General features: G+C 41.8%; 1 protein-coding gene across 4 annotated transcripts in view; it reads right to left on the bottom strand.

Moving 5' to 3' along the window:
• col11a2 (collagen, type XI, alpha 2) overlaps positions 1 to 27,757 on the bottom strand; it is a 42,957-nt gene that overhangs the window by 2,390 nt on the left and 12,810 nt on the right. The window contains exons 4-65 of one of the 4 annotated variants that reach the window (XM_080484452.1): positions 26,708 to 26,918; positions 26,332 to 26,494; positions 25,615 to 25,737; positions 20,561 to 21,766; positions 19,166 to 19,285; positions 17,540 to 17,755; positions 16,353 to 16,406; positions 16,029 to 16,070; positions 15,668 to 15,730; positions 15,453 to 15,527; positions 15,193 to 15,279; positions 14,681 to 14,737; positions 14,518 to 14,571; positions 14,312 to 14,365; positions 14,091 to 14,144; positions 13,799 to 13,852; positions 13,617 to 13,670; positions 13,464 to 13,508; positions 12,961 to 13,014; positions 12,100 to 12,144; positions 11,858 to 11,911; positions 11,632 to 11,676; positions 11,270 to 11,323; positions 11,124 to 11,168; positions 10,950 to 11,003; positions 10,762 to 10,806; positions 10,591 to 10,644; positions 10,297 to 10,404; positions 10,053 to 10,106; positions 9,868 to 9,921; positions 9,716 to 9,760; positions 9,345 to 9,398; positions 8,754 to 8,798; positions 8,536 to 8,589; positions 8,376 to 8,429; positions 7,718 to 7,771; positions 7,416 to 7,613; positions 7,231 to 7,284; positions 6,823 to 6,930; positions 6,629 to 6,736; positions 6,474 to 6,527; positions 6,292 to 6,345; positions 5,402 to 5,509; positions 5,242 to 5,295; positions 5,102 to 5,155; positions 4,895 to 4,948; positions 4,729 to 4,782; positions 4,519 to 4,626; positions 4,357 to 4,410; positions 3,869 to 3,922; positions 3,712 to 3,765; positions 3,467 to 3,520; positions 2,297 to 2,404; positions 2,140 to 2,193; positions 1,838 to 1,999; positions 1,676 to 1,729; positions 1,525 to 1,560; positions 1,363 to 1,416; positions 997 to 1,282; positions 731 to 840; positions 555 to 623; positions 208 to 444 (exon numbers count right to left, since the gene is read on the bottom strand). In XM_080484452.1, coding sequence (XP_080340578.1) covers positions 208 to 444; positions 555 to 623; positions 731 to 840; positions 997 to 1,282; positions 1,363 to 1,416; positions 1,525 to 1,560; positions 1,676 to 1,729; positions 1,838 to 1,999; positions 2,140 to 2,193; positions 2,297 to 2,404; positions 3,467 to 3,520; positions 3,712 to 3,765; positions 3,869 to 3,922; positions 4,357 to 4,410; positions 4,519 to 4,626; positions 4,729 to 4,782; positions 4,895 to 4,948; positions 5,102 to 5,155; positions 5,242 to 5,295; positions 5,402 to 5,509; positions 6,292 to 6,345; positions 6,474 to 6,527; positions 6,629 to 6,736; positions 6,823 to 6,930; positions 7,231 to 7,284; positions 7,416 to 7,613; positions 7,718 to 7,771; positions 8,376 to 8,429; positions 8,536 to 8,589; positions 8,754 to 8,798; positions 9,345 to 9,398; positions 9,716 to 9,760; positions 9,868 to 9,921; positions 10,053 to 10,106; positions 10,297 to 10,404; positions 10,591 to 10,644; positions 10,762 to 10,806; positions 10,950 to 11,003; positions 11,124 to 11,168; positions 11,270 to 11,323; positions 11,632 to 11,676; positions 11,858 to 11,911; positions 12,100 to 12,144; positions 12,961 to 13,014; positions 13,464 to 13,508; positions 13,617 to 13,670; positions 13,799 to 13,852; positions 14,091 to 14,144; positions 14,312 to 14,365; positions 14,518 to 14,571; positions 14,681 to 14,737; positions 15,193 to 15,279; positions 15,453 to 15,527; positions 15,668 to 15,730; positions 16,029 to 16,070; positions 16,353 to 16,406; positions 17,540 to 17,755; positions 19,166 to 19,285; positions 20,561 to 21,766; positions 25,615 to 25,737; positions 26,332 to 26,494; positions 26,708 to 26,918 — 6,098 coding nt within the window. The remainder of the gene's footprint in view (positions 1 to 207; positions 445 to 554; positions 624 to 730; positions 841 to 996; positions 1,283 to 1,362; positions 1,417 to 1,524; positions 1,561 to 1,675; positions 1,730 to 1,837; positions 2,000 to 2,139; positions 2,194 to 2,296; positions 2,405 to 3,466; positions 3,521 to 3,711; positions 3,766 to 3,868; positions 3,923 to 4,356; positions 4,411 to 4,518; positions 4,627 to 4,728; positions 4,783 to 4,894; positions 4,949 to 5,101; positions 5,156 to 5,241; positions 5,296 to 5,401; positions 5,510 to 6,291; positions 6,346 to 6,473; positions 6,528 to 6,628; positions 6,737 to 6,822; positions 6,931 to 7,230; positions 7,285 to 7,415; positions 7,614 to 7,717; positions 7,772 to 8,375; positions 8,430 to 8,535; positions 8,590 to 8,753; positions 8,799 to 9,344; positions 9,399 to 9,715; positions 9,761 to 9,867; positions 9,922 to 10,052; positions 10,107 to 10,296; positions 10,405 to 10,590; positions 10,645 to 10,761; positions 10,807 to 10,949; positions 11,004 to 11,123; positions 11,169 to 11,269; positions 11,324 to 11,631; positions 11,677 to 11,857; positions 11,912 to 12,099; positions 12,145 to 12,960; positions 13,015 to 13,463; positions 13,509 to 13,616; positions 13,671 to 13,798; positions 13,853 to 14,090; positions 14,145 to 14,311; positions 14,366 to 14,517; positions 14,572 to 14,680; positions 14,738 to 15,192; positions 15,280 to 15,452; positions 15,528 to 15,667; positions 15,731 to 16,028; positions 16,071 to 16,352; positions 16,407 to 17,539; positions 17,756 to 19,165; positions 19,286 to 20,560; positions 21,767 to 25,614; positions 25,738 to 26,331; positions 26,495 to 26,707; positions 26,919 to 27,757) is intronic. The other 3 variants (XM_080484454.1, XM_080484453.1, XM_080484455.1) reach the window with 3 other exon arrangements.

The following is a 27,757-nucleotide window of genomic DNA, read 5'->3' on the forward strand; positions in this document are numbered from 1 at the left end:
TGTTGAAGATGGGAGTTCGTCTGCTTGGATCAGGAGAAAAGAAAGAAATCTTATCGTTGCCTCATTGTGAGTGAAGCAAGAATTTGTGGATGAATTCAATGTAAAGAGTAATTCCCTCTTCAATGTGATGAGTGGACTATTAAAAACGTGATCCATTTAGAAACACAAAGACCTGAACAGGGTGGGATTAGTTTCATGAGAACTCACGGAGCAGCCGTCGACCAGAGCTTTGATGTAAGGGTTGGTCTCGTAGCTCAGCTCTTCGTCGTTGGCGCCCTGGAGGCGCAGCGCCCTGTTGTAGTTATTCTTGGCGCTTCGGTCGGCCCAGGCCACCGAGCGGTGGCAGTGGTAGGTGAGGTTCTGGCGGGCCTGGACGCTCAGGAGGCGCAGGAAGCCCAGCTGCACCACACCCACCGGGTCGCCGTTGGAGTCCATGTAGGAGAACTGGGTGGAGGGGCAGAGCGGGTTGATGTGAGGAAGACAAGGAAATGATGGGTGGAGTGAAAATGAAGGAGCGCACGAATGTTTGAGTTTTGCAGCTGGTTGTCACTGACCTTACTACCGGTGGCAAACTGACTGAACCAAGACCCTGGAGTCTCTTTGTCCCATGAGCTCATCTTCACCTGCAACCACAGTCACAATCAATGTTTTCAAAGACTTTCCGTGAATCTATTCATGCTGTCGTGATCACAGATTTACTAGTTAGTGGAGATTTCATTTCCAGACTGACCATGTTGATGCTCTTGCTGGGATGAAGGCAAGTTTCTCCATTTGTGAAATTGCAGAAGACTTTGAAGGAGTCTCTGGAGCAGCCCTGGTTGGGGTCGATCCAGTACTCTCCTGCAGGAGGCAACACGAAAACCAGAAATGATATTGAACAGGCATGTCGGAGGCTTCTGAGCTATAACGCTATATTATGTGACAAAAAACCAAAACTTTCTGTTGGACAGGATTAGAAAGAGAAAGCTGATGGACGATGATTTATTTTTTTCCCACCGTCTTTGAGGTCCGGCTGGCTGAGGTGCAGGTCCTGGCAGGTGCGTGCCGGACTGTCCTGAGTGCCCAGAGGGAATCGCATGGTCTCAATCTCTTGTCGCAGAGAGTTGAGTGAGCCGAAGATCTCCTCCATGCCCTCACTGCCCATCAGGAACTCGGTGCCGGCGGCGTCAGAGGCGGGAACGTCGGCGTCGGACTCGGGCAGCAGCTGACTGGCGTCGATGGAGCGCTTCGACTTGGGACTCCTCTGGATCGGCAGGGGCTGAATGACCTCACCCGGTGGGCCCTGGTGGTTTCAAACATTTCACATCATGAATTAGTCAGCAAGTAGGAATCGAGACTACTCACTGAGCAAAGTGAACTTACAGGAGGTCCAGCAGGTCCTTGCACACCCTTTTCTCCCTTTGGACCAGTTCCTCCCTAAACACACCAGGAAGAAGAAGAAGAATATAAGAAGCATCACGTGATGAAATTCAACTCAATACTTAGTGTGTGAACTCTTCAGCAGTAACAGAACTGTTTACTCACACTGGAGCCCTTCGCGCCTTTGATACCTTGAGGACCCTGAAAACAGAAGACGGTTTTAATTTTATGACAATGACACTCAAAGATACTTTAGTACAGCAGCTGACAGTGAGGAGGAAGATGGATGCCATCTTGTTGAGGTTCAGACACTCACAGGCAAACCAGGAGGACCAGCAGGGCCCAGAGGTCCAGTTCCTCCAGGCATTCCCTAAATAAAAACACAACAGTGAAAACAGTTTTCATACGTTTTTGTCAAAATGAAGGTGAACGGAGGATTTCTGTTGCCAAAATTAAAGCAACATATGATCAAGCTCACATTCTCTCCTTTGGGTCCATTGGATCCATGAGGCCCAGACAGACCCCGGTCTCCTTTCTCTCCCTGCTCTCCTGGAGGTCCGATGAGTCCGATAAGACCTGGGTGTCCCTTCTCTCCTTTAGCACCGGGGTCTCCACGCAGACCAGGCAGACCAGGGGGTCCCTGGTGGCGCAGAACAAAGGAGACAATGGACAAAGAGAGGAGGAGTGAAATGACGGAAACTGACTTCAGAGTGTGTTTCCATGGCGATGTGAGTGGTGAGGGTAAAACCTAAACTAATACCAAACAGGTACAAGTCTTACAAGAGGTCCAGGTGGTCCTTTCTGCCCAGCGGGTCCTGGAGATCCTTGCTCACCCTGGAACACAGTTACACACATTCAGCTTAACAACAACCACACAACCAACCCTGCAAACACTTTCTCAGAACCGCTGAGCAAACAAGTGAAGACGCTCCCTGACCACTGATCCGGGCAGTCCTCGGAGACCCTCCGTTCCTGGTTTTCCTGGTTGACCCTGGGGGCCGACGGGGCCGGTCTTTCCTGGGGGGCCAACTGCACCCGGATCTCCCTGTTAATGATCCGACAAGAAATATCAGTCACTATGGTCAGCATGATATATTAGCATTAGATAGGAGTGTTAACGTCACAATGACTGATGAAATCACAAGGAAAAAAAAAGACTCATCACTGATTCCATTTCGTATCAATACATGAGACGTTGATCATAACAGGTTTTGGATATAATGAAATCAAGATGTGACAGAAGTATTTCACTGTGCTGTTTTTATCAGTTGGCTTCATTACACGGTAAATGTTTGTTTTTTTATCTAATTGGGTTGAAGTTTTCTGTTCAGTCGCCTGTTGAAATATAACATTTATAGATTTAAACAAAACCCAGATTTTTACTTTCAGCTTCAGTTTTAATGAGAATAAAAGGTCTGTGCATTGATAACTTTCTAATTAGCATTTCATAATATTTAATTTTATTTGATTAATTATTTTTATTATCTTATTATCATTATTATAACATTTAATTTATTAATTTGAAAGAAAATGTTTGAATTGACATTTTATCTGTCAGCATTTGGTTAGGGTATGGTCTGTGATTTTAAGAGTTTAGTGTATCTTCTGACTTCTGAAATGTATTTCTAATCCCTTTTACAACTTAATTATCATCATATTGATCATTGGTGAAACATTTTAAAATACTTTAACATGAAAAGCTGTTTGTATAAATAGATTAGAAGTTATATTTATTGACTGGCTGTTTGATATTAAAGTGTTTTTGATTTGTTCATATCATCATCGTCTCCCATAACAGAAGAAAGTGTGAGTTAAGCAAAGTTGCAGATCAACAACAATGTTTTGTTCTGTCTTTTAAACTATACTATGCAGCAACATTTAACCGTCTGAGTTCATTAACTTTCTGTCAGGGAAGGGAAAACAATCTTTCGGCCTCTGAAACACGTCACATTTAACCTGTGGGTTCTCTGTTTTCTCTTTGTTGCTCACTGCGAGGGTCTGACACGTGAATATCAACATCAACTGATATGAAAATATTTTATCTTGATGAGATATTTGCAGAGCATCATGGAGCTGAAACACATTCGAGAAAAAGCTCTGGACTCACTTTGGTTCCCTTCTCTCCCTGACGACCCTCCGGTCCTCTGGTTCCCGCAGGACCCTGGAGAATTAAAAAAAATTGCCAAAAACATTAAAAAGAAAATTGGTACTTTGTGCTTTTGTATCATATAACTAATACAACCCATTTTTTTTTAACACAATGTGAGGCAAAACAAAAAAATCTTAAATACAATTCTTCGTGTTATTTATAGTAAACTGCTGTAATTTAATGTTATAAATATTAAAACTCACTCTCTTTCCTAGTGGGCCGGGAGGTCCGTTCTCTCCAGGAGGTCCTGGGGAACCCTGCAATGGGAAGCAGAGCAGGAAAGTTGATGAGACCACAAAACATTTAAAAACAAAACAAGCTTCATTTACAGAACCTGCATTGCTGCGTGTTTTGACTCACAGATTCTCCTGCTTCACCGTCCTCTCCTCGCTCCCCCTTGGCGCCATCTTGACCCTGAAGACAAAGCAGGAAGCAGTTTTTTTCTCTTTTCCCATACTGATGTCAACATCTCAATAAAAACAAAATGTCTCACACATGGCGGATACCCGTCATATCTACACTATCCATCCATTTATCCATTCCTCCATCTTTAATACTGCTTAACCAGCGAGAGGCCGCCGGGCGCCGGAGCTGATCACAGCTCCATACAAAGAGACGTTGACAGCCGTGGGCAATTTGATTTAGTGTCGCCATTTAATCTGAAATACATGTTTTTGGACTGTAGGAGGAAAACCTGAGCACAAGGAGAACATGTAAACCCTGCGACAAGAGACTCCCAGGTGAGGATGATGAGTGTAACCACTATCACTATGCAGTCGCAGCTTCATCACTAAGTTTCATCATGGCTAGAAGTGATTAGGACTTTTGAATTAATTAGAGGTACTTACTCTGGGTCCCACTTCACCAGGGGGACCAGGATCACCAGGGAAGCCGACTGGACCCTGGAGTGAGAAAAACACAGAGCTCAGAGGTTATATGGTCTAACGCCATCTGAAGTTATTGATCTGTGTGGTAACTCTGTGTGTGTGTGTGAGTGTGCAACGTCATACCGGGTTTCCTTTGGGCCCGTCGTCTCCAGGTCGTCCCCGTCCTCCGATGGTACCACCCGGTCCAGGTTGTCCCGCCTCTCCTTTCTCGCCACGCTCTCCACGAGGACCCTGTCGATGCACACACACACGAACTCTCTCTTAGCTCGATGTCGGCGAGGAAATAAGTCTCTCCATCTGAAACATTGGGGAGTCCGACACCAAGCTGCTCACCTTCTTTCCGGGCTCTCCTACAATACCAGGCGGTCCGGCCTCACCGGGCTCCCCCTGTGGACAGAGCAGGTAATATTTCAGTTCTCGGGACAAAAGGAAATCAATTCACTTTTGGTTTCTTCAGATACCGTCAAATTCATGCAGAAATATTCCTTCAATGCTGCACCTTCTCTCCAAGAGGTCCCGGGTTACCCAAACCACCAGGAGGACCTTGAGGACCCTGAAAGAAAACGTGCAGGAAATAGTTTAAACTGTATTCCACTCAATACATTTCAACTCACTAAAACAAAATCCAAGAGAGTTTTCCTCTTTCAGAAGTTACAAAGGTGCAGTAAAAACCCAGCGTGAGTCTTAATAAGATGGAAACACTCACGTCGGCTCCGTTTGGTCCAGCAGGTCCACGGGGTCCTGGAGGGCCTGGTGGACCCTGGAAACACACAAAGACTTGTGCTTTTATCATCACTTATGATTTTCAATAAATCAGCAGCAGAGTTACGAGTTGTTGAAACTTACCAGAGGTCCAACGTCGCCCATCTCTCCTTTCTCTCCAGCCGGTCCTGGGAGTCCCTGCAGAACAAACGACATGTTGGCACCAAAACAACCAACCAAACTAATAATCAAGAATCATGAGACTCTGATTAAAGTCTGCTGGTTTGTTGGGGGGGGTTTCTACCTGTAGTCCGATTGGCCCTGGAGCGCCGGGAAATCCTCTGGATCCTTCGTCACCTTTAGCCCCGAAGGGTCCCTGCTGTCCCCTCGGCCCGAGCTCGCCGTCGGCGCCCTGCAACACACAGCAAGAGGAACGTCAGAATACATCATCTCAGCGGTTCCTTGTGGTTATCAGAGTAAATAATTTGTGTTTTTTTTCTTTTTTTTTGGTCACATGCTCAGAAAGCTTCATTTACATCAGTGACACTTTTAAAGTTACTCCACCAGAGAAAATCTTTAAAATATATTTCCCGACACAACAAAACAAGACCATTTCCACTCATTTCCAACCTGCAGTTTCCTAAATCAATCTCATCAAAGTCGATAGGTTTGCAAACAAATTGGAATTCGTAGCCATCAAACTGCGTTTATGTCTTGTCAACTGAAGTTATTTTGGGAAAACTGCCCAAAATGTTTTTCTGAACGACAGCCAGACTTTCTCAAAGAAAGAGTCTTCAAGCCACGAGAAAAGTCTGAAATGTTGAGAAAATGACTGTTAATCATTTTTCCAATGTGAATCGAGAATCTCACGTGATTGCCTGTACAAACGGGATCTTGCTTCAGGAAACTTTGGGCGTTTCCGTGACGCTAAAATGTCAACAAACCCGGGTATCTTCCTCCAATTCTAAAAGCTGGAAATACGTGTTTGTCTGAGTATGAAGAGGAATTTCCTTCAGAAGGTATTAACAACGTTTTAGAGAAGAAACTAAATCTGACTCCTTAATTGTTCATTTTCCTCATGTGGACTCTGGCAGAGGAACTTTAAACTCAACCACTATCAAATGAGAACCTTCAAGTTCTCACAATAAGAAGCAAGAACGGTCAGTTTTTACGTTCCAAAGAGTTTCTACTTACAGCAGGACCGGGTTGACCAACAGGACCCATCGGCCCGGGCGGACCGGGAGGACCCTACGAGTAAATGACAGGGATTTAAATAAACACATGCGACTGAACAGCACTGAGATAAATGAGGGATGGCATCATTAGCTGTTTTCAATGGATTAAATAAATATTTGATCTCCATTCAAGTGACTCACGTGTTCTCCTTTAGCTCCCTTACCACCCTTTTGACCGTGCTCTCCGACCTCACCCTGAAACCACAAAGACGATTATCATTACTTTCATCCTTTAACAGTTTCCTGGACTCAGACTCTACATCCAGCACGCTTTGAGATTAAACGTGGTTACTTGCCTTATCTCCATCCTCTCCAGGAACTCCGGGAGTCCCGGCAGGACCAGGCAGACCCACCGGACCCTGCACTCCGTCCCGGCCTGCGGGGCCGATCGGGCCTTTCTCACCCTAAATAGAAAACAAACAAGTTGAATCGACAGACGATACGAATGTATTTTGAAACATTGAATGATGAAACAGTCCAGGACACTCACAGGAACTCCTTTCTCTCCAGCAGGTCCTGGTGGCCCCTGAGGGCCCGGCCTGCCCGGGGGTCCGACAGGTCCAGCAGTACCAGCTTGTCCCCTCTCACCAGGAGAACCCTAAATAAAAATACAACGTACCACTGAGAGAGTTCCTCGATTGTGAGTCGAACGAACCAGATAATTCTGAATATAATTATAAACTAGGATTGCAAACCACTTTTATTTCTCACGAATGACAAACTTAAACATCTAAAGTATTAAAATCACAACATGATTTATAATAAATATAATATATAATAATTAAAAAGTAATCATATTAACTAGCAAAACTAATTAGACTCCTGATGAACAAGAGTGTTTGAACTAGACTGTTTTATTCTGTGGAAACGAAGTGTGCAAATTTGGTTTTAAACGTACAGCAGGTCCAGGAGGTCCAGCAGGTCCTTCACTTCCCTTCAGTCCTCCACCACCCTGAAGAAAGGAAGATTTAAACACTTTAATCCACATTATCAATTTTTGTTATTCATTGTTATTAATTTAAAAAAAGATGCTAAAAGTGTCCGCTGGGCGATCCATGCAGAGTTTCTATCGTTGATACTCACGGGCGTTCCAGGCAGTCCTCTTTCGCCGGGGAAGCCTCTCAGTCCTGGAGGACCATCTTTACCAGGACCTCCTGGGGGTCCAGGATCTCCTTTGGTACCTTCCTTACCAGAGGGGCCTGAAAGTCCCTGCTCTCCGGGTGGTCCAGGGGGTCCGGGGTGGCCGCGCTCACCCATGGGGCCGGTTTCACCTGATGGACCCTGGTAATATGGAGGTGGAGACGTCAGAACGGGAAAATGATGCTGAGTGAGCATTACAATGAAAAGAGGTGCGATTTACAGCATCGCTGAGGAATCAAACTCACCTGAGGTCCGACAACTCCAGGAGGCCCCGGTGGACCCGTTTTACCTTGGAAACCCTGCCGGAGGAGAAAAGAGTGAACAGATAATCAATAAATCACAAAGGACACTCTCGACTGTGGAGATGGAACGACGTTCAGATCTCGTTTGTTCTCATCTGATGTTGTGTCACTCGTTGTAAACTAAGTTTACTTAAATGAAGGAACCCAACAACAAACACCTTTTCTCTCAGTTACAGTCACAAGTCATGATTACTATTTCTTTATAAGACACAAGTTGGAAAAGTAAGTGTGACAAAAATCTGTTTTTTCACATGGAACCAATTAATGTTTTGGATCATAGTCCACTGATGGTCAACTACATCATAAATGTTTGAATTAAGACTTTGAGATCGGCTGGATTCTCAGAAAATAGAATGTACTTTGAGCTTTTTGACACCAAATACAACCAAGGTCTTCAATTTTCAGAATAATATACATCCGTTATGCCTTTCAATGGCTGATATCGTTTCCAAAAGTTTTTAGATTACTTCTCTGCTAAATAAAAATGAGAAAACGTATATATATTGCCTCTCCTGCTGGTGGTAAACATTAATTTGACCATCGTCTATCGTTAAAAAAAAAAAAAGTAATAATTTTTTATGACTCCTAAAGTTGAACTTACAACTTCTCCTCTCTGGCCAGGATGTCCAGGCAGTCCATCCTTTCCTGGTGGCCCCTGTAAAGAAGCATTTCATTTATTTTTAAATAAAATAAAATCAGCTCTTGATTTAGGAATACCTACAATGAAAATACAATAAATTGGTATAAAAACATGATCTTACAGGAGGTCCCTTTGGGCCGGGGAAACCATTGGCTCCCTGAAGCCCGGGCAATCCCTGGTGAGACAACAGCAGCATGCATTTAATACAACCTCTTAACATGCATGAGCCACTTAATAACTTCCAAACAACATTAATGTTACACATCGAAGTGAAAAACATCACAAAGCAGGAAACAGTATGAATACATATGTCCTTATTAAGAAAAACTAAGTGCTCACCCTCTCTCCAGGTGGACCACTGGGACCATCACTTCCAGATGTTCCCTGAAATGCAAGAATAATAGTTTGCTTGTTAATTAAAAACAAAGTTTTTAGATACACCTTTAGTATATTGTATGTCCTGGATGGGGCTTCCAATCAGCAGAATTTGTTCTAAGGAAAATCTTTTTCAGAAACATGTTAAATCTAAGAGAGGAAAAACCCCAACATGGCGTGTTCAGCAGGCGCGTTGAACCTACAAGCACTATATTATTATATTATATCATACAATCCACATTAGCAGCAATGACCTGGTTGCAAGGCTTTTGGTGAATATAGAGAAAAACACACTTTGTTTGTCAATACATAAATAAATATTGTGTTCCTATTGAGCAATTGTGTCCAAAACGAAATTCTATCCAATCAAAACATATCTTTATTTTTAATTTCATCATAATATAAAACTTCAGTCCAAATAGCCACAAAAAATTGCCACGATATATAAAATGATTTTATCAATGACAAAAGTGACTTCCAGTGACATTTACAATCATTAAAACAAATTAATAAAACATGTACAGACGTCTGGACTGATCGATTATGCACACAGACCTTTGCTCCTGGTTTCCCAGTTGCGCCCCTCGGTCCTCTCTGTCCTCTCGGTCCCTGAAGGTCACAAACAGAAAATGTTAGAAAGGAAAGTCTTCTTACAAACAAGTGTGAATTCAATGTTCCTCTGAGCACACTGATGGTGGAATAAAGAATAACATAACTTCTCCGGAAAGCTGCTCTCTGCTGACCTCTGGTGGTCAAATTAAAACTTGTGCTGCACAGTGAAGATCATCTAAAACCCAATACAACAACTGCTCCCCGTGTCACTGGTTCACAGGCTGAAACTCTTTATTACATTTTATTCAAGTTATTTTTTTTTTAGAATCAATAGGCTGCATCTGTAAAAAAAATTAAATATTCTGAAATATTACCGTTGGTCCTCTTTGTCCTCTTGGTCCCGCTTTACCACTAGTACCCTGAAGTCAAGAAAATGACAGTCATTCATGGCTATTGTTCAGACAGAGGTTGCATCACTTACTATTCATGACAAGTTGAAAAAACAATAAACCCAAAACAGCCTTACTCTGGTTCCCTTCTCGCCGTTCGACCCAGGGAATCCTGGGAATCCGAGAGATCCCTGAAAACCCAAAAAACATCAGCATCTTTCTCACCCTACAGAAACTTGGTGACCATTATTGTGAAAAGAGGCCATTTAGCGTTATCAAATGAATCTGTAGGATCAGATGTTAGACGCTGTGTTTCTCTTACCTTCGGTCCTTGTCTTCCAGGATATCCAGGAAGTCCAGGCACGCCAAGTTTACCCTGGAAATATATGACGATATCATCAATAACGATGATTATGTCTGTGTTTACTGATGAGACACGACAAATATTACAAAACTATTTAAAGCGTGTATGTCCCAATATTATCAAGTATTCAGTGAATCAGATGTTTGTTATGGCCACTTTATAATGGAATAAATGTAAAAGAATAATGTCAAACAGATCAAACCTTCTCTCCAACAAGTCCGATTGGTCCAAGCTCACCAGGGGGTCCAACGCGACCCTTTGGCCCCTCTGGACCGTCCTCTCCCCTGGGTCCTGGTACTCCAAGCTCACCCTGCCGGCAAAAGAAATGAAAAAAACCAAAATGTGATTATCCAAACAGATGATATTCTCCGTGTCGATTAATACCACAAAGAAAACGACAGTAAAATGAAAATAACCCGTAAATAGTTTTTTTGTCCATTAGTGTATTCACCAACCGGCCACGCTACTAAATAATTACTCCATTATTCCACCTTACCCTCTCTCCTTTGATACCAAAATCTCCCTTTATTCCTGGGAAACCATCTTCTCCCTACAAACAGAGACAAACAGTAAATAACTGAGTTGGAGTTCATTTGCATATTTACACACTATTACTATTAACTAGAAATGTATATTTGTAATTATCATGTTGTCATGAGTAACTTACCTTCTCTCCTTTGTGGCCCTTCAGTCCACGAATTCCTTGACCTCCCTGCAATCAAAGTATTCAATCAGTAAACCGATAAGGTCTTCAAATATCCCATATGGATTGAAAACTAAAACGCTTCAAATTATTAGCATCCTCCTGAAAACCATCGTTCTGTTACTTGCAAAGGGCTTAAAATAACAACAGACCTTGATGCCACGAGGGCCGGGATAGCCAATGGCTCCCTGGGGACCGTTGGGACCCTGAACAGGAATAAAAAAGGAGACTGAGTTCACGACACATCACTGCACCTCAAAGTTTTGTTCAGCATCATATACAGTAGCTTTTACAAAATGTGTGGTGTGGTTATAACGAGTACCCACATGGTTTCCTTTGGTACCAGGAGGCCCCTCCTTTCCTGGGTGACCCTGAGAAGGACAGAGAAAAAGCTCAAACCTGACAGAGGACATGCCATGTCGGTGAGTTTTACTGGATTTTGTCAGAATATTATAAAATAAGAAAAACATACAGGAGGACCATCAGCTCCAGGCATTCCTGGCAGACCAGGTTTCCCAGAGGGACCCTGGAGAGAAGGAAATAGTGGTGAGGAAATGAACATATATATCTATATCAATGACTCGTTATAAAGTCTCCCTGTCCGGATTGTAATGATTCTCATTCACTCAATTAAATAAACTAGATTCTGCAAAACATCCCTAAAAGCTGATTCGTCTGCACCTCTACCATGAATAAAGTGACTAACAAGTAAAATCAATTATAGCCAAGCAGTCAGTTGATTATTCTCGTGGTGTCTGCTGAAGAGATTTATGTGGAATAATTGATTATATTTCTATACTTTTTCAGCTTTGTTGTGCACATCTGATCTCTTACTTTCTCTCCTGGGGGTCCGATGGCTCCCTGAGGTCCTGGCATTCCCTGCAAAGAACAATCAATAATTGTATTTAGTATTTACTCGACATGATGATTAAAATATGTTCTCACCATATCAGTGTTTATTTATATATCTCTGTAAATGCAAATGAAAGCCTTCACAACACAACCTCTATCAGGCAGTTACAGCATGTGATGTGATACCGGTCCTTTTCCTCGGTCTAACCTGAGTTCCTGGGGTTCCCTGCTGTCCTGGAGGTCCCGGCTCACCTTGTGGACCCTGAGAGACAGAAACAGAAGATATGGTGAAAATGAAGATTGATGAAAAATGGAGGCGATATTAGAAAGACATTATCTACAGTTCCACCTAAGACGTAGTTTGCGTTGCCATGATCAATCTCAGAAATCTGCTGTTTAGAAAATGCATGCATGCAGAGATTCCATGAAAACAAGAGAAAAGCTACTGACCAAGTTCCCTTTGGGACCGGAGGGGCCATCATTTCCTCGTACTCCCTAGAAAGAAAGTTTACAGAGTGGATGAGAAGTTACTAAATCATCAGCCTGCAAGCGAAGACACTAAACCTCTCAGTCATGCCTTTCTCACAATGTCTCTGAACAAAAGATAGAATCACACGATGGAGTTCGAGCGGTGCTCGCCCGTTTTGCTGCAGACTCATTGTCCTCCGTGATTCAGAAACCTCTCGGCTCCAGCACACCTGCTCGCAACAACACGCTGTTTCTCAGGATTTCTGTGTACATTTACACATCAGAAACATGAGGCACAGCAGCCCTGCAGGACCGGGAGTTCACTCAGAAATTGGGGAGTGTGGTGGAATCAGCAGGCTTGTGCAGCCTGTAGCTCAGAGGGGAGATCTTCATATGATGTCCTGTTAACTGCAGAACTCCTGAGGCTTGCAGCTTAGAACATTAGCTTGATGAACATATCTTAACAAATCAGGTTTTAACAAGGATGGAAATTGTCTGCGATAAAAAGGATGATGGACCTGGTTTTCGGCAGTAATTCCACTCATTTCGGCAAAATTCTGTGTTTGCAAATCAATAATATCACAGGATTGTGACTCCACCACTTTATGTAAACAAGTCAAGCTGAAAATATATGTTGTTGATATTTAACCACCCAAAGCCTGGTTGATATTGGAGAGCTACAAATTGTTTTGAAGATTGTAAGAACATAACACGTTCATTTTTGGATTAGTGGGTATTCCCGTGTTTAAATCGAGCACGGGGCTGTTTTTAGGGAGGTGTTGTGGGTGTTCAGCGGTCAGGGACGGACACAACAATGTGATGTTTCAAATAGTTTGTACTCACAGGAGGTCCAGAGATTCCAGGAGGACCTTTGGGTCCGAGCAAACCACGAGGTCCCTACAGACACACAGACAGGTCCAGAATAAGCAATTTTTAATTCTAATGTACAAATGACACGAGATGACATGAATGACAATGAAGCAGGTGGCAAGAGGCAATGAGAAAAACACAATAAAATAAAATAAACCGGTCAAAGAATAAACAGTCAGAGCATTACATTTTTACAGCAGCCACTCAGACCTCCCACACTTCCTTGCAAGCAATAACTTTTACAGATAAAATGCATTTAGCTTGTTTGAACCTTTCCGTCACTGATCTACACAAAACTACAGTGATCAAAATCAAATGCTGTCCTGTGAAAATTCACAAGGGAAGAGTCTAAGATAATGGATGCATGGAGATGTGTTTCAGGAAGTTATATAGAAGATATATAGTGGTAAGAGAAATGATAAATGTACATATAGGTAAAAACATAAAATCCACCAGGCTTTTATGGAAACACTCACTGGTTCACCTGGGAGACCCCTGGGTCCAACGTCTCCGTCGTCTCCCTACAAGCACAGAGAAGCAATTTGTCACGGTGAGATTCTGTTGACAAACAGCCATATAGTGACCAATCGCAACGTGTTTTTTTTTAAAATAATATTTCATCTACGTACCCTCTCTCCATCCTCTCCTTGGCTTCCTGATGGTCCCATTGGCCCAGTGTCACCCTGACAAGATAAACGATAGAACAAGTGAAGGATCAGAAGAGTTCTGTGTGTCACCTGCCAGCAACTCACAGATATTCAAGGTAATTCTCACTATTTCCTGATAATAAAACTCATCTATTTTGACTCACCCTGTGTCCTTTGTCCCCAGGTAAACCGGGAAGTCCATCAAAACCACGATCACCCTGATGGAGGCGTAGAAACACGTGAGTTGGCTTATTATTATCATTATTATTACTACATCATTGTGGTTGGTGAAGCATCACAAGAAGAGCCGCTGCAGTTAAACTGAGTTCAAACATGTGACTTGCATACAGCTTGTAAGTGAGAGCATGTAACATATCTAACAGGTCACCATTAGATGGGTGACCTGTTAGATAACAAAAAAAATGAGGTCACATACTGACACTATGCTGAGGTTACCTTTGTTCCAGGCTCTCCTGGCATTCCCCGGCCACCGTCAGCTCCAGCGCGACCCTGGAAGAGCAGCAGAGCAGCAATATGGGTTGGATTGACGCAACACAAACACACATTCAACAACATGATTGAAGGGCTATTTCAATATAAACATTTTGGGGCGACAAACATCGCAGCAAACATACAATTAATTTAAAAAAAGAAAAAAGATGAACGCTTGTACTCACTCGTCTTCCTGATTTTCCTGGCGGTCCCATCAGACCGTGAGGTCCCCTGGGACCCTGGAAAAAAAGAGACAAACATGTTTTTGTGAATGGAAGCTTGTAAATATGAGCTGATTGAGTTCCACAGCAATATAATACAGTCCCGTAAAAGAAAGTTCCTTGGATTATTTTACATGATAATAATCTATTGATTTGAGAACATGTTTTACCTGAGGACCAGGGTCTCCAGACTCTCCTTTCAAACCAGAACTTCCTGGATTCCCCTAAATAACAAAATAATCATCAGATTAATTAAACTACAAAGTAAGTAAACAACAGCAGCAATGACAAATACAACACGTTAAGGTAAGAGTTCACATTAGAGTAACATACCATGGGTCCGGGGCGTCCGGTGAATCCCATTGGTCCAGAAGGTCCTTTCAGCGCCATCTACACACAACAACACCTCAATGTAAACAGGGATGGAGACACGCTGTCGCTCATCATGGTGATTAGGCAGAAAAGAAGAATATACTTGTAAACTACGTAATTCTCATATTAAATCATTGTGAACTGGCTGTCACTGTTTCCTTTGTGATGTCAGCAGCTTTCATTTCTTCTGTGTAAACTTTGTTTTGTGAGCTTGTATTGACAATGTAAGGTTAAAGATTGGGTTAGGTTGAAGTCAAAGTAACTATTTATATTAATATCGACGTAAAATCATAGGCTGACAAATATTTTTTTCGGTTTGCGTGTAACTTGGGTGCATTTTATAATTTCAAAAAAGATAACTTTACAATACTTGACAAAAAGTCCTCCAAAGTGTACAGATGCATCTTATTTGAACCTTCAAAAACAGTCACAACTAAACAGAAAAGTAGTAAAACTAGAAAAAAAAAACTGACCCTGGCCTGTGACAAGATGGCGGCTGCCTGGGCTTCCTGTGCGGAAACAGCAGGACCTTTGTCTCCTCCACTCTGACCAAAGCGGAACTACGGGGAGAAAGGGAAAATGAAGCAAACAATGACAAACAAGTCAACATGATGGCGTCACCATTGAATAAAAGCTAATAGTTTCTACTCTGAAGGTATTCACATTTAATTTGATGAATCAGACATAATACACTCACTTGGAAACCAGAGAAATATTGAACCAGGTGACTTACGGGCAGCATGACTGAGGTTCCAGGAGGTCCGGGGACTCCATCAGCGCCAGCCAAACCGGCCTTACCAGGAGGACCCTGCAGAGTGGAGACAGGGAGCCAACGGTGTGAGGAAAGGCCCCTTTTACAAATGAACCAATCATGTTTCATGATTGGAAACGCCGACACGTTCAGGAGTAATGTGTCTACACCAAGCAAAAACAAAAATAACACCTTACCCTCTCTCCAGGATCACCGACAGAACCAGGAGGTCCAGACGGACCAGCGGGTCCAGATGGCCCCTGAGGGTTGAGAAGAGTTATTATTCAGAGGCATCGTGATTACAGTGCTGCATAAACAAATCAAAACCTGACCGCTTTGTCGAAACAAAATCTATAAAACTGCTGATTTGAAGCTTGAGCGATCTTAAACACCAAAAGGTTTGATCACATCAGTTCTGACATTTTCACATCCACTTCCTGTCACTCAGAAAATTCTCATTATCTGTGTGAAATCATATTGAGTTTCTGTTGCTGTACAATTAAATATAGTTACTTTGCAGAAACAAATCAAACAAGACCACCATGATAATGAACTTACAGCAGGTCCTTCGGGTCCTGGAGGTCCTTCAATCAGCATACCCTGTAAAGGTCAAAGCTTAAATTAATATGCATCAATGCCAAAAAACTGAAAAAGTGACAACGTGCAGGTATGCATGAGAAAATATAACTCTACTAATACAATTGTGATATACCGGTAACAAAATGTAATTACAACCAAACATGGTAATTATTCTGCTTTTCTTGATTAAAAGACTTTAATCCTTCTCAAAGATGTCGAAATCTTAACAATGAAAATGTTGAGATGTCCCTTGAGAGACAAACGGTCCTTCAGCCAGTCTAAAAATAAAAATAAGAAACTCACAGGCTCCAGGACTGCTGGTTCACCTTTCTCTCCTTTCTGGCCTCTAATGGCAGCCTGAGGAAAACACACATGTAACCAACAACACAGCCTAGTCAGTATAGGGGTAACACATGTGAAAAGCAATAACAACAAAAAAAACCCTAAGCATTCTCACTGGAAGTATTTGGCTGTTTTGAATGCATGTATTCATGTAAACATACGTCTGCCACGTCATAAGAAAGATTGTTTTAGCAGCGTTTACAACATAGTCACAAAATGAAAACCTGCTTTGCTTGTGATAAAGGCAAAAGCTTTCATTCAAATACCATCGATTCAGAGGTTCTCCAAACTGCTGGTCCATTACTTGTACGACAAAATATAATTTGGGCTTAGCACCACTAAATAAAGCCATACCTTTAAACTAATGGCTTTCAGGGCAAAGGATGCAACACATGGTTAGTGTTGCACTTTGAAATGCCTCTTTATGCAGTTTATGTGCCAGTTCCGGGATCCCAAACAGGTTTTTACATCTTTTGGGGCTCTTGACTGGCTCACTATGCGCTGCATAAAATAAAATCCATTTCAACCTCTGGTATTGAGACAAGGTCTCGGAATGCATTCAAGTGCAGGTTTCTCTGTGACTGGTTGAGTTTGCACTCAAATCATCGTTCTTTCAAAAAGAAAATGAAAAATTAATTGAAAACGAAATAAAGGCTAATAAAACAAAATGATGAGTACTATGTTATGACATGGTGGGTTAAAGGAGGTAGTTAAATCTGGTGTCAAACGTGTACACAAACTAATTTATGTCTAATGTTCAGCTCCAGTTTAAATCCTGGACATCAGAGTCCAGGTTTGGTTCACATGTCCAGGTTTATGTCTAGTTTAGAGAGTTCGGCTCAGGTTAAGTTTTTCTGTTGCTTTTTTCACTGAGAAGATGTTTAAAGGTTTTAGGTCTTTCACTTTGCAATTATTATTACACGCATCAGCCGTCATAGGTACTGTATAAATGTGAAGTCGGAACCTTCAAACGGGACCATAAGAAATAGACGTCTCTTCTTATTGGTTTTTAACGGGGGGCAAACTCCAAGCAGTCACTTGAGAAGTCATTGAAAACAATCCGGCATGAATTAATATCCAGAGTGGTTGAAACGGATCTTTTCACCCTTTGATTTATTTTGTTTTGCCTTGGAAGCAAAATGACTTACGCCTCCCTCGTCTGTCACAGCGGACAGGGCGGGGCCCATATTGGCATCGAGCTCTCCAGTCTCCGGTAACGGATCATTGTAGTCCCTGTAGGAATAGTCGTATTCCTTAAGGCCCACGTCCCCAGTCACATACTCCTCAGTGAAGACCTCCTCGCCCGCACCGCCTGCCTTGGTGGCATCTACCTCTTCTCCCACCAGCACTGGTTCCACCTCAGGCTGCGTCAGCAGAATTGCAATGGGACAGATGGAAGGGCGCAAGAGAACGAATCCAGCAAAGGGGAATAAAAGATGCAAGAAGAGGAGCGGGGAGTCAGAAGAGGATGAGGGGTGTGCAGGATGGGAAGGTATAAATCAAGAGAAAAAATACAATGAAATAAGAAGAAGTTGGCAAAGGGGGGCAAATAGAAATAAATAAGTCTTACCTTTTGTAAATTGGGACAGAAAACAAATATCTGACCGTTTTAACTCTGCCATTTACAATCTTCTTGATTCTTTAAACGATAAGCGTTTTTTTTTTCCTGTGATCCTCAAACGTCTGTTAATCATCTGTGGTGTTTTCTAATAAAGCAAATCATAGTCAGCTTGTGTGTGACGACGTGTAACTAGATCATTTCTCCAAATAATTTAGAGTAGGTAAGACTGAACGAAAAGTTCAGTATCTAGATATTTTTAATGTGTTTGCTTCGTTCCTGAACACACAGAACTGACATGAAACTCTTTATGAAAACACGCTGCTGTTACGTGCTGCACTAAGCAAAGCAAACACTACTAGTTATTTTCTTTTTTTTTTACTTACCACACATGTTTTAGGCACAAATAATAATCCATATGAATAAACTGCAAAGTTATCTCATATGAAAAACAGTAAGGAACTAATACATCTGAAATACTGTCAAAACAAACAAATGAAAATATGTATAGATAGCTCAATATTATATTTGACCACTATGGAAAATTAATCTCCCAAACAGGAAAAAAAACATTGACAGAATAAACATGACAAAATGAAGTTGGCTAAATATAAGTGAAATAGTTAGAATAATATGGACAAGTGAACTGTGAGAAAAAGATCAGAACTGTGAGAAATCTTCTCAAATTCTGTCAGTTCAGGGTTGTTGAGAAACCCACGAAAACTACTGTCTTCTCTAGTTCAGTTAGTTTCTCCTTCTCTCAAACAAGAATGCATAATATTCATCCCCCTTCGCTGTTAAAACTGCATATCAAATATCAGTATGTGGATCCCTTTTGACAAGATTTTTGCTCGTGTGTCAAGACCTCCGGCGGACCGACCAGGTGTCCTGAGATGAGAACAAAAACAGGAATCTTGTCGCCCGGGATAAAGGGGAGCCACATAATAATGTTTGCATATACAAGCAGATGAATGTGGTGCATTAATTTTAGAAAGAGGATTTCTCTCATGTCTTGCCATGTGGCATCGGTGCCAATGAAACAGTCATATGTGGTTAGAGGAGAGTGAAGAGATACGGAGCTCCTGTTACTTGTTTAAACTACAACTGCTGGGCTCACCACCACATGGTTACTGTACTATTTGTCGTTTATTTCTCTTATTCGGCTGCTTTGACTACATAGTGGGTGCAACTGACCAATGTGTCATTTTCTTTTTACCTGTACAGGGACCTCTTCGTGTCCAATCACCTCACCCTCTGGCAGTGGGACCGTCTCCTCATAGTAATAATCAGTCTCTGTAGGGGTGTGGCCAGCTTCAGAATATTCAGTGTCTACATCCTAATGGGTCAAGTTGACAGGAAGAGGGGGGGTTCGGGAGGAAGTAAGCAGATTTGATTGGAAGAGCAAGGTTAGTTCAAAGTCTGCTTCTGGGTGATGATGAGTTAAAAGAAGTAAAATTGTGGTTGCCAGAAGCAAAGATGATTTCATTTATTTTACCGTGGCAACTCACATTTTTATAGAATTTTTGAAAAGAAATTTCAGGTAGTCAGTGACAGTAAATTTTGCGAGATGCAAGATTTAGCAAGTCACTGAGACTACTTTGCTGAGATTTCTTTTCAAGTTTATCGTTGAACCATTTTTGCTTTTTGAAGTCCTTAAAGCCAAGATTCATGAAAGGGTGAAGTCTGCCCATACTGCAAGCAGGACCTGTAACCATCCCTCAGAAACATCATAACATGATGCTTTGGGATGTTTAGTTTTACCAGAGACTAGTAAACAGAGACACAACCTTAACCAGCAGCCTCACAGAACATGACTTTGGTTAATTCAATGCAACACTCAACCCATATTTTAAATGAAAAGAAACCCCACATATTTCTATCTCGAAGTAGATTGCATAATAAAACAGAAGTTTGTTTAAAACTTTGTTGTGGTTTCTGTGAAACTGCTGTGTTCATATTTGATACAAAAATATGAGACTGGGAGACAGACGTCAGAGAGAAAACACAGGTACTCAAAACAAAGAGAAAGACTGAACAGAGTGATAGAGGAGGATTGTTGTGTAGCACACGTGTAAAATGTGACAGTATTTGTGTTTTCCCAGGTTCTGTGCCATAGCAAACTCATTCTCTTGACTGGTCCGTTAAAGGACTCCCCGGAAGGAAAGAAACCGAGTACTGGAGTGTGTTCAGGTCCTGAGATCGAAGTGAGGAGCATGAAGTGAAATGAAGAAAATGAAACTGTACATTTAGCCATGCTTCAATGCGCACCACTGTATCATATCACAAGGAGAAGATTGCACGGGTGTGAAGACGATATGATATGATATAGGAACGGAAGAGAAGGCGACCAGCTCGGTATGAACCCGCTTCCATACTGAAGACCGGATCGTTCACCATCAAGGATTTGCATCAAACTTTACAAGTCTACTCATGACGTCTGAAATGATTCGCGAAGTAGACTTGGAAATATGTAAAACAAAAAATAAAGAAAATCAATTTTCAGAGAAGTTTTGCTGGAAATCCTGGGTGATGGAACGAGCTGGTCGAGATGTGAAAGATGGGACATACGACGCTGGACTTTACGACCCAAAAATGAGCCCTCCTGTTGTACCTGTTGATAACCGTTGGTAACTTTCTTCGTGGTGACTGAGGTTCCACTCAGCGCGGTCTTGCCGAATGGTGGGAAAGGTTTGTGCAGGGATTTCACATTATTGTCCACCAGCACCTTGAACTTCGTAGGTCTGGGTGGAGTTGGCCGAACAGGGGCAGAAGTTGGGGCTACTTTCGTCGGGATGGAAAGCTTTTTGACCACAGTCTTCACGACACTGGTCGCCGTTGATTTGACCAGAGGAACTTTGGTGATCACAGTTTTAACTTTGGTCACCTCTTTGGCCTCTGCTTTCTGTTGCGTTTTGCCTGCGGAAGCTTTGGTGGTCACGGCTTTCGCCATTTTTGTCGGTTCTGGTTTTGACGCTTTTGTTGGTTTAGGCGCCTTGGTAGCTTCTACTTTGGCAGCTGATTTAGCTGCACTGACGACAGTCTTCTCGACTTTCACGACTTTCTCAGTCTTCGTTTTTGTAGTGGTTTCAGTTTTTGCCTGACTTGCAGCACCGTTAATAACAATTTTCTTTTCTATCACAGTGGTAACTTTGTTGTTGCCATTTGCCTTAGCCTCACCATTGACCTTATTCTCAGCTTTGCCCACAACTTTGACTTTAACTTCTTTCACCTCAATGGTAGTTTTGCCATTTCCATTGACTTTCTTCTCCACTGTAGTTTTACCATTTCCATTAGTCTTAGAGACAACAGTGGCTTTCCCATTTCCATTGACCTTCTTTTCTGCAGATGACTTAGAATTTCCATTCCCACTGACTTTCTTTTCTGCGACAACCTTGCCATTGCCATTCACTTTAGCCTGAGCTGTAGGTTTCGCCTCAGCTGCAGCTTTGCCATTGGCTTTTCCATTGCCATTGCCATTGCCATTGCCATTGCCATTGCCATTGCCATTGCCATTGCCGTTGGCTTTAGCTGCACCGTTAGCTTTCTTCTCAACAGCTGGTTTACCGTTGACATTCTTAGCTGGGGCAGCTGTGGTCTTAGCTTTGGCTGCTGCTGTTGGTTTGATTTTAGATAAAAGACTCTGTAATGCTGTGGGTTTAGCTTTGGAGGGTTTGACCGCTGACGTCTTGGGAGCTTTGGTGGGCATTGGTGGCTTGACAACTTTGTATGATCCATTCTTGGCTGCTTTGGCCAGAGTAGGTTTTGGTTTGACAAGAGGGGATTTGGTTGGCGCTGCTTTTCCACTGATTTCCTTCTTCTATTATCAGTCGTTGATTATTTGTTGAGATGTTGTTTATTATGTAAAAGTGCATGTTGGAAAAAGAGAACACAGAGAAGGATTGGAAGATGACATAGATACATGGAGGGGTTGGGTGGGGGATGAAAAACACAAACAAGGGATGGACAGAAGAGAGAGAAAGACAAGAGTGGATTTTTAAGAAACATTGACATAAAGATGGCTAAGGCTTGGATGATTTACTGAGACTGTACAGGCATTACTGGATACAGCAGATGATTCAGAGTACAGATTTGACAAATACAAAAACTTCCAAAACTCCAAGAAAATCAACACTGAATTCAGCTAAATCATTTCAATAATCTTATGTCTTTCAGAGAGTTATTTAAAGATGTTTTTTGCTGGTCTCTCCAGTAATGCCATTCCCAAACTCAAATGACAAAGCAGCATCTTTGTGCTAAAACGATCTTGGGCTGTGGTTTAGCAGAGGCACTGAGGGTGTGACTGCTAAGGTAAAGCTGGCTGCTGTACACACACACACACACACACACACACACACACACACACACACACACACACACACACACACACACACACACACACACACACACACACACACACACACACACACACACACACACACACACACACACACACACACACACACACACACGTGCATAAAACATACACATCATTGACCTCCTGCATTATGAAGCACTAAGCGGTTTGACTGTAAGACAGAGAGGGGATGCAGCAGTTCAGCCATGCAAAAGAAGCAGCATTGACGCCAGGCTTGCATGCAAATGCAAATTAGTAAAACCGCAAATTAAAAATGTAGTGTACATTAAAAATTCTTTCCACCCATGCCTATAAAAGTACATGCAAATTTAAAGTTATGTATATAAGACTAAAAAAGGTTCACCAAAATAATACAGAGTGAAGGAAAAACAGTCCACCAAGGGGAATCTACACTCCTCAGATATGCACTACAAAAGACAAACTGATTTAAGAAGACAGACTGTAGCATACTTGTAAGTAATGTATAAATTAAAAGGTAACATGTACATACAGGAATATATTTTCAAAGATGAAAAACATTGATAATGACATTAAGAAAACTATAAACAAATGGTGCTGAAGTACAGTGAGTGCATGCGGTGACATCCACCAAGATAATTCAGAACTCATCATGCATGTAAAAGGAAAATAAAGAGAAATTTAAAGGAACAGCAGTCAAACAGAATCCTCAATTAGACTGTAACTATTCTGTGATCAGCTGTCACACTGAAGAATAACGTTTTCCATAAATGAAATAATTATGCTGCTTAATGATTATTGATTCAAGAGCTACTGTGTTTCTAAGAATAACCAAGTGGAATAAATAAAGAAGACTATTTAACCAATCATCGTGCAATGTTTTGTGTTGATATTTATCGATCCACAAAATAAATCCATAAAAGAAACCAATACATTTATAAAGAACTGGTCATAATGTGGCTTACAAAAATCTGAATTTCCTTTGAGGGCGCAAAAGATAAATTAGGAAATATTACACAATTTCAGATTTTACATTTTAGAAACTGACAGCGACTTGTGGATCTTGTCCCGACTCTTTCAGGGAGAGGAAGTAGAGAAGAAACACTTGTGACTGTCTGTGTGTAAGACAACACAGCTGCACCCACACTGTCCCAGTGCCCCTACTTGGCCACACGTCAACACACATACATGTAGAACAGAGAGTAAATCACTGTAAGTACAAAAAAATTCACAAGGAGCAACGGAAATCCTGTGCGATGGAAGCGGGTTTAATGAGATACATGTGTGAGGGGTCCATCTGTATTGAAGAACAAGTGGGATTTAAATAAAAGAAGGGAGGTTTGGAGTGATGAGGAGTGAGAGAGGAATCTGTGGTGCCGCTAGTGACGTCTCAGATTAGTTCATCTTATTGAGAAATTTGTGATGGAAACTCAAATGACAGTGAGAAATAAAGTTACTGCTACCTCTCTCTTCCTCTCTCTCTCTCATCCTCCCCCTCCACAAACCCTGTGTGTGTTCGCCCTCTCTCTTGCTCCCTCTTTACCTGTTGCTTGGGGGCCCCAGGTTGGGGAGAGGTGAACGCAGAGAAGGAGGGAATGCCTGTTGTCTCTTCATAATAATAGGGGTATTCACGGTCATCCTGCTCCTCATCAAAGTACTGAGAGAAAGATGGGGGGGAGGAAAGATTGAAAGATGGAGGAAAGAAAGAGTTGCCAGTGGGGGAAAAGGTGGAGTAAAGCGAGAGGAATGCATGAAGAGGAGAGAGTGGCTCCCCATGGGGTGAAGGAGGGTCACAGAGACCACAAAGGATCAAATAAAGATAAGGAAGAAGAAATAAAGCAGAATGACAGGAGAGAGAAAATGAATGTGAAACAAAGCAAAGAGGATGTTGAGTCACTGCAAAGCTTTCATTTTCCATTCATCAAAGTTTGCTGGTTAGGAGGTGTTGATTTTTAAAATGTGCATATGCTGGCAACCTTGATGAATGAAAAATGATCCAAAATATAAAGCAATAGTCGGAGACGATGAATAAAACCACAGAGGTTTACATTCATTCAGAAAGCAGTCATCTCAACAGCATCAACATGACAGTGTTTGGGATACAAAGTGTTTGAGCTCTGTACAGTGACTGCTATATCACACTGATTTAAGATAAGACATGCAGGCTTTTAAAACAAAGTACTTTGGATGGATGAATGCGGATGAAAGTAGTTTTTTTTGCCATTGTATCTTTATAATGTAACTGAAGTGAGGGGACTGATCCGAATATCAGATAAATGAAGGAGAACTTGCGAAGCCCACAACACAGAATTTGAAGCACCAGTCTCAGGAAGCAAAGAGGCTCCACCTTAAGCCATCTTCATGCCAAATTGTTTTAAGTCTCTCCAAAACCAATCAGAATTTCTCTTCGCCTGTTTCAAATAATGACAAAGTCTTTTTTTTTCTTTCAATCCATTTAAGAAAATGGAGAAAGACGCTGACGTTTGCTTGTATCATCCTCTTTCTCCTACCTTTCTGTATTCCATCACAATCGTGCAGAGATCAGTGACAAATAACCCACTGCTGTCACACTTAAACAGATTAAAATAATAAACTCGTGCCAGTTCTTGTGACTAGAACATGACTGTTTAATACCTCGGGCTGCGGAGGGTAGAAGGAAAGTGGATGGATACAAACTGTTGCTGATGACGAGGATGCGCAAGGAAGACAGAAAAGGAGAGCAGCACTTTGATGGCACAAACACAAAACCTAAACAAATCTGAGGACTTCATTGTTCACAGGAACGGTGCATTTAGAGTAGCGATTATTTTAACGTTGGATGATGAAACTTTCCATGATAGTTTGTCTAATGTAAATCATATTGTCATAGACTGAATTGAAATGCAGTGAGTGGGTTTTCACATCCATATACAAAAGGAAAGGGGAGAGGAAAGGAATCAGTGGTGGTGCTGATCCATGGGCTATAATGACTATAATGCTAGTATTGCCATTTCATCAAACAAATAATAATAATAATTAAAAAAAGTCTTTTTGATAAAGCACCAAAAGAGAAAACAAAGTCCAAAGATTGTGTTTGGGTGTTATTTATTGGAGCTACAGGTGAGCCTACAAACATATTAATAAGGTATAAGCACAGATTAACAGGGACAGCTTGAGGCTTTTTACTCAGTGATTGATAACGCTCAGTAGTTTTGCAGGTGTTGTAGGATTTGTGTAAAGATGTGTATTGAGTTTAAAAGGAAGATTAAAAAACAAGTCTGTTGGAAGGTTTGTCACCTAAATATCGACCCAGGAAGATGCGTCTAAACCCCTGTTGTGCTGGTGTTACTCACGTATGTGTTGGGGTCCTGAGCCTGGGTCTTGGGCAGAGGGGAGTCACAGTCAGGGCTGTAGTGTTCACAGAAGTCATAGGCAGCCTGAGCGTTAGAGGCAATCAGCAGTTGCTGGATGTCTCCCTGCAGAGAAAACACAAAAGAACATTTTGGTTTAATTAAAAAAAAAAAAAAAAAAGTAAATATTGTATAGCCAAGCCAAAAGAGCTACAGCTATGTGTTGCAGACCACAACACCAACGGACAAAGTTATCACGGTCTGTATGATGGCTGCACAATATACTTGGAATTTATCAACATTTCAATCATGCAAAACCCTAAACTAAGTCAAATAGCAATCACACGACGATTTTGTTGGACAAGTCATGTTTAACTAACTTCATGCAGCCTGAGTCTGTATTGGGAATAAAACATTATGCAGTAACTCATCATTATAATGTAACACTGAAGTACCTGATGCCACAGATTTCACTGTGATCCAATGTTTATTTTATTTCTATATTAAAAAAAAGAACCAGGATGGCCACATTCCATGTGATGCATAAACAACCTCACATTACCATGGTTTTATTTATTTTTTATGATACGTCTTTCTGTCATTAGTTCATAAATCTGTTTCTTTCAGGAATGTAAACATCCAGCTTATATAGCATCTTGCTCCAACAAACCGTTGTAACTTAATTCATGGATCCATCAAAATGCTTTTCATGAGCGTCACCTGGAAAACCTCTTCGTCAAGCAGGCGGGCTCCAAACACTGTGATGCCATTGGTATCGACCTCTGCGCCGTTGCCACGGGCCAGAGGACGGGTCATCTTCTTTTTGCAGTCCAGCAGCAGAGTCACGTTTTTCTTGGAAACAGAGAAAGCAATGCGATGCCACCTGGAGACAGGGAGGAGCAACCACACGCAAATAAATGTGTAATGTGACTACAACCCCAGATAAACAGCTGTCAAGTCAACCCCAGGGTCAGAAGGTTGTGTAATTACCAAAACCAACAACAACAAAAAATACAGTTTTCAACCCCTCACACCCACATCGACCCCAACCGTGTCATCTCGACCAGTCACAAACTGGCTGCTGCTGGTTACTGACTTGCCATCAGCCAGGTTGACGCCTCTGAAGAGTGGGTAGTCCTCCGGGGCCGGCTTGCCATTATGGTCCTCATACAGAAACACCGGTGAACGCCCCAGCTCAATGCCCAGCTGCTGGATGCCCTGCTCGCTGTAGATGGAGAGGAGGAAGGCCTGGAGACCAGCCTGGGCCTTAACCAGAGCCATGATGGAGAAGTTCTCCGGGAAACGACCTGCGGATAAAGAGGTGGAACGAAAGACAATTTAAAAAACCAAAAAGGAGAATATTAGCTCAGTTATGTTTAGCAGTAAATGTGTGCAGTGGATGATCTAATGAGCTTAGAGAGATTAGATTAGGAGATTTGTTAGGACTAGAAAATACCAGAAAAAAGCCCCAAGACTGGCTGGAACAGATGATACACGTGAACACATAATAACAGGTGCAGTAAGGTGCACAAACCTCAGAAAATGAGTCCAAAAAAAAATCAGCTGTGACTTTAGAGAATTTCTTTGTGACCACATAAGTGCTGGTTTCTGTTTTCTTTCCTCACCCCCGGGTGTCAGACTGTTTTCTGAAGTTAATGTCTTTGTGGCTGTTCCACAGTTTAACTTAGCTCCTGCTCTGCAGTTGTAATTATACTTTATATGCAGGCACCATTTCACAGCGGCCACAACAGATTCATTTAACTGCAGAGAGCTGAGATGGAAACGCATAGGAGCCTAAATTGTGACGTGAAATGGTAATTATAGGTTTCACACTGGCGTTCAACCTATATATTAAATACATTTAACACTCAACTGGCATTGGTTCAACTTGAGGGATGCCACTCAAAAGTTTGCTTTCTCATTTTAACAATTAAAAAACAAATACTGTATGTATAAAGATATGGATAAAGCTTCAGATGTTTGAAAGAAAGAAATTCCGTGTAAAGTCCTTTAAAGTCCTGTATCACCGTATGTCACTGATTTTAGTTTTTTTTAATGAAAGTAAAAAGCCTTCAGGTGCTAATGAGTTCATTTTAAGTTGAATATAAACTTACATCCATCTTATTTCAGTAAGCGTTAGCACAGA

Source organism: Lipophrys pholis (assembly GCF_963383615.2).
Source record: "Lipophrys pholis genome assembly, chromosome: 17".
Taxonomy (NCBI): domain Eukaryota; kingdom Metazoa; phylum Chordata; class Actinopteri; order Blenniiformes; family Blenniidae; genus Lipophrys; species Lipophrys pholis.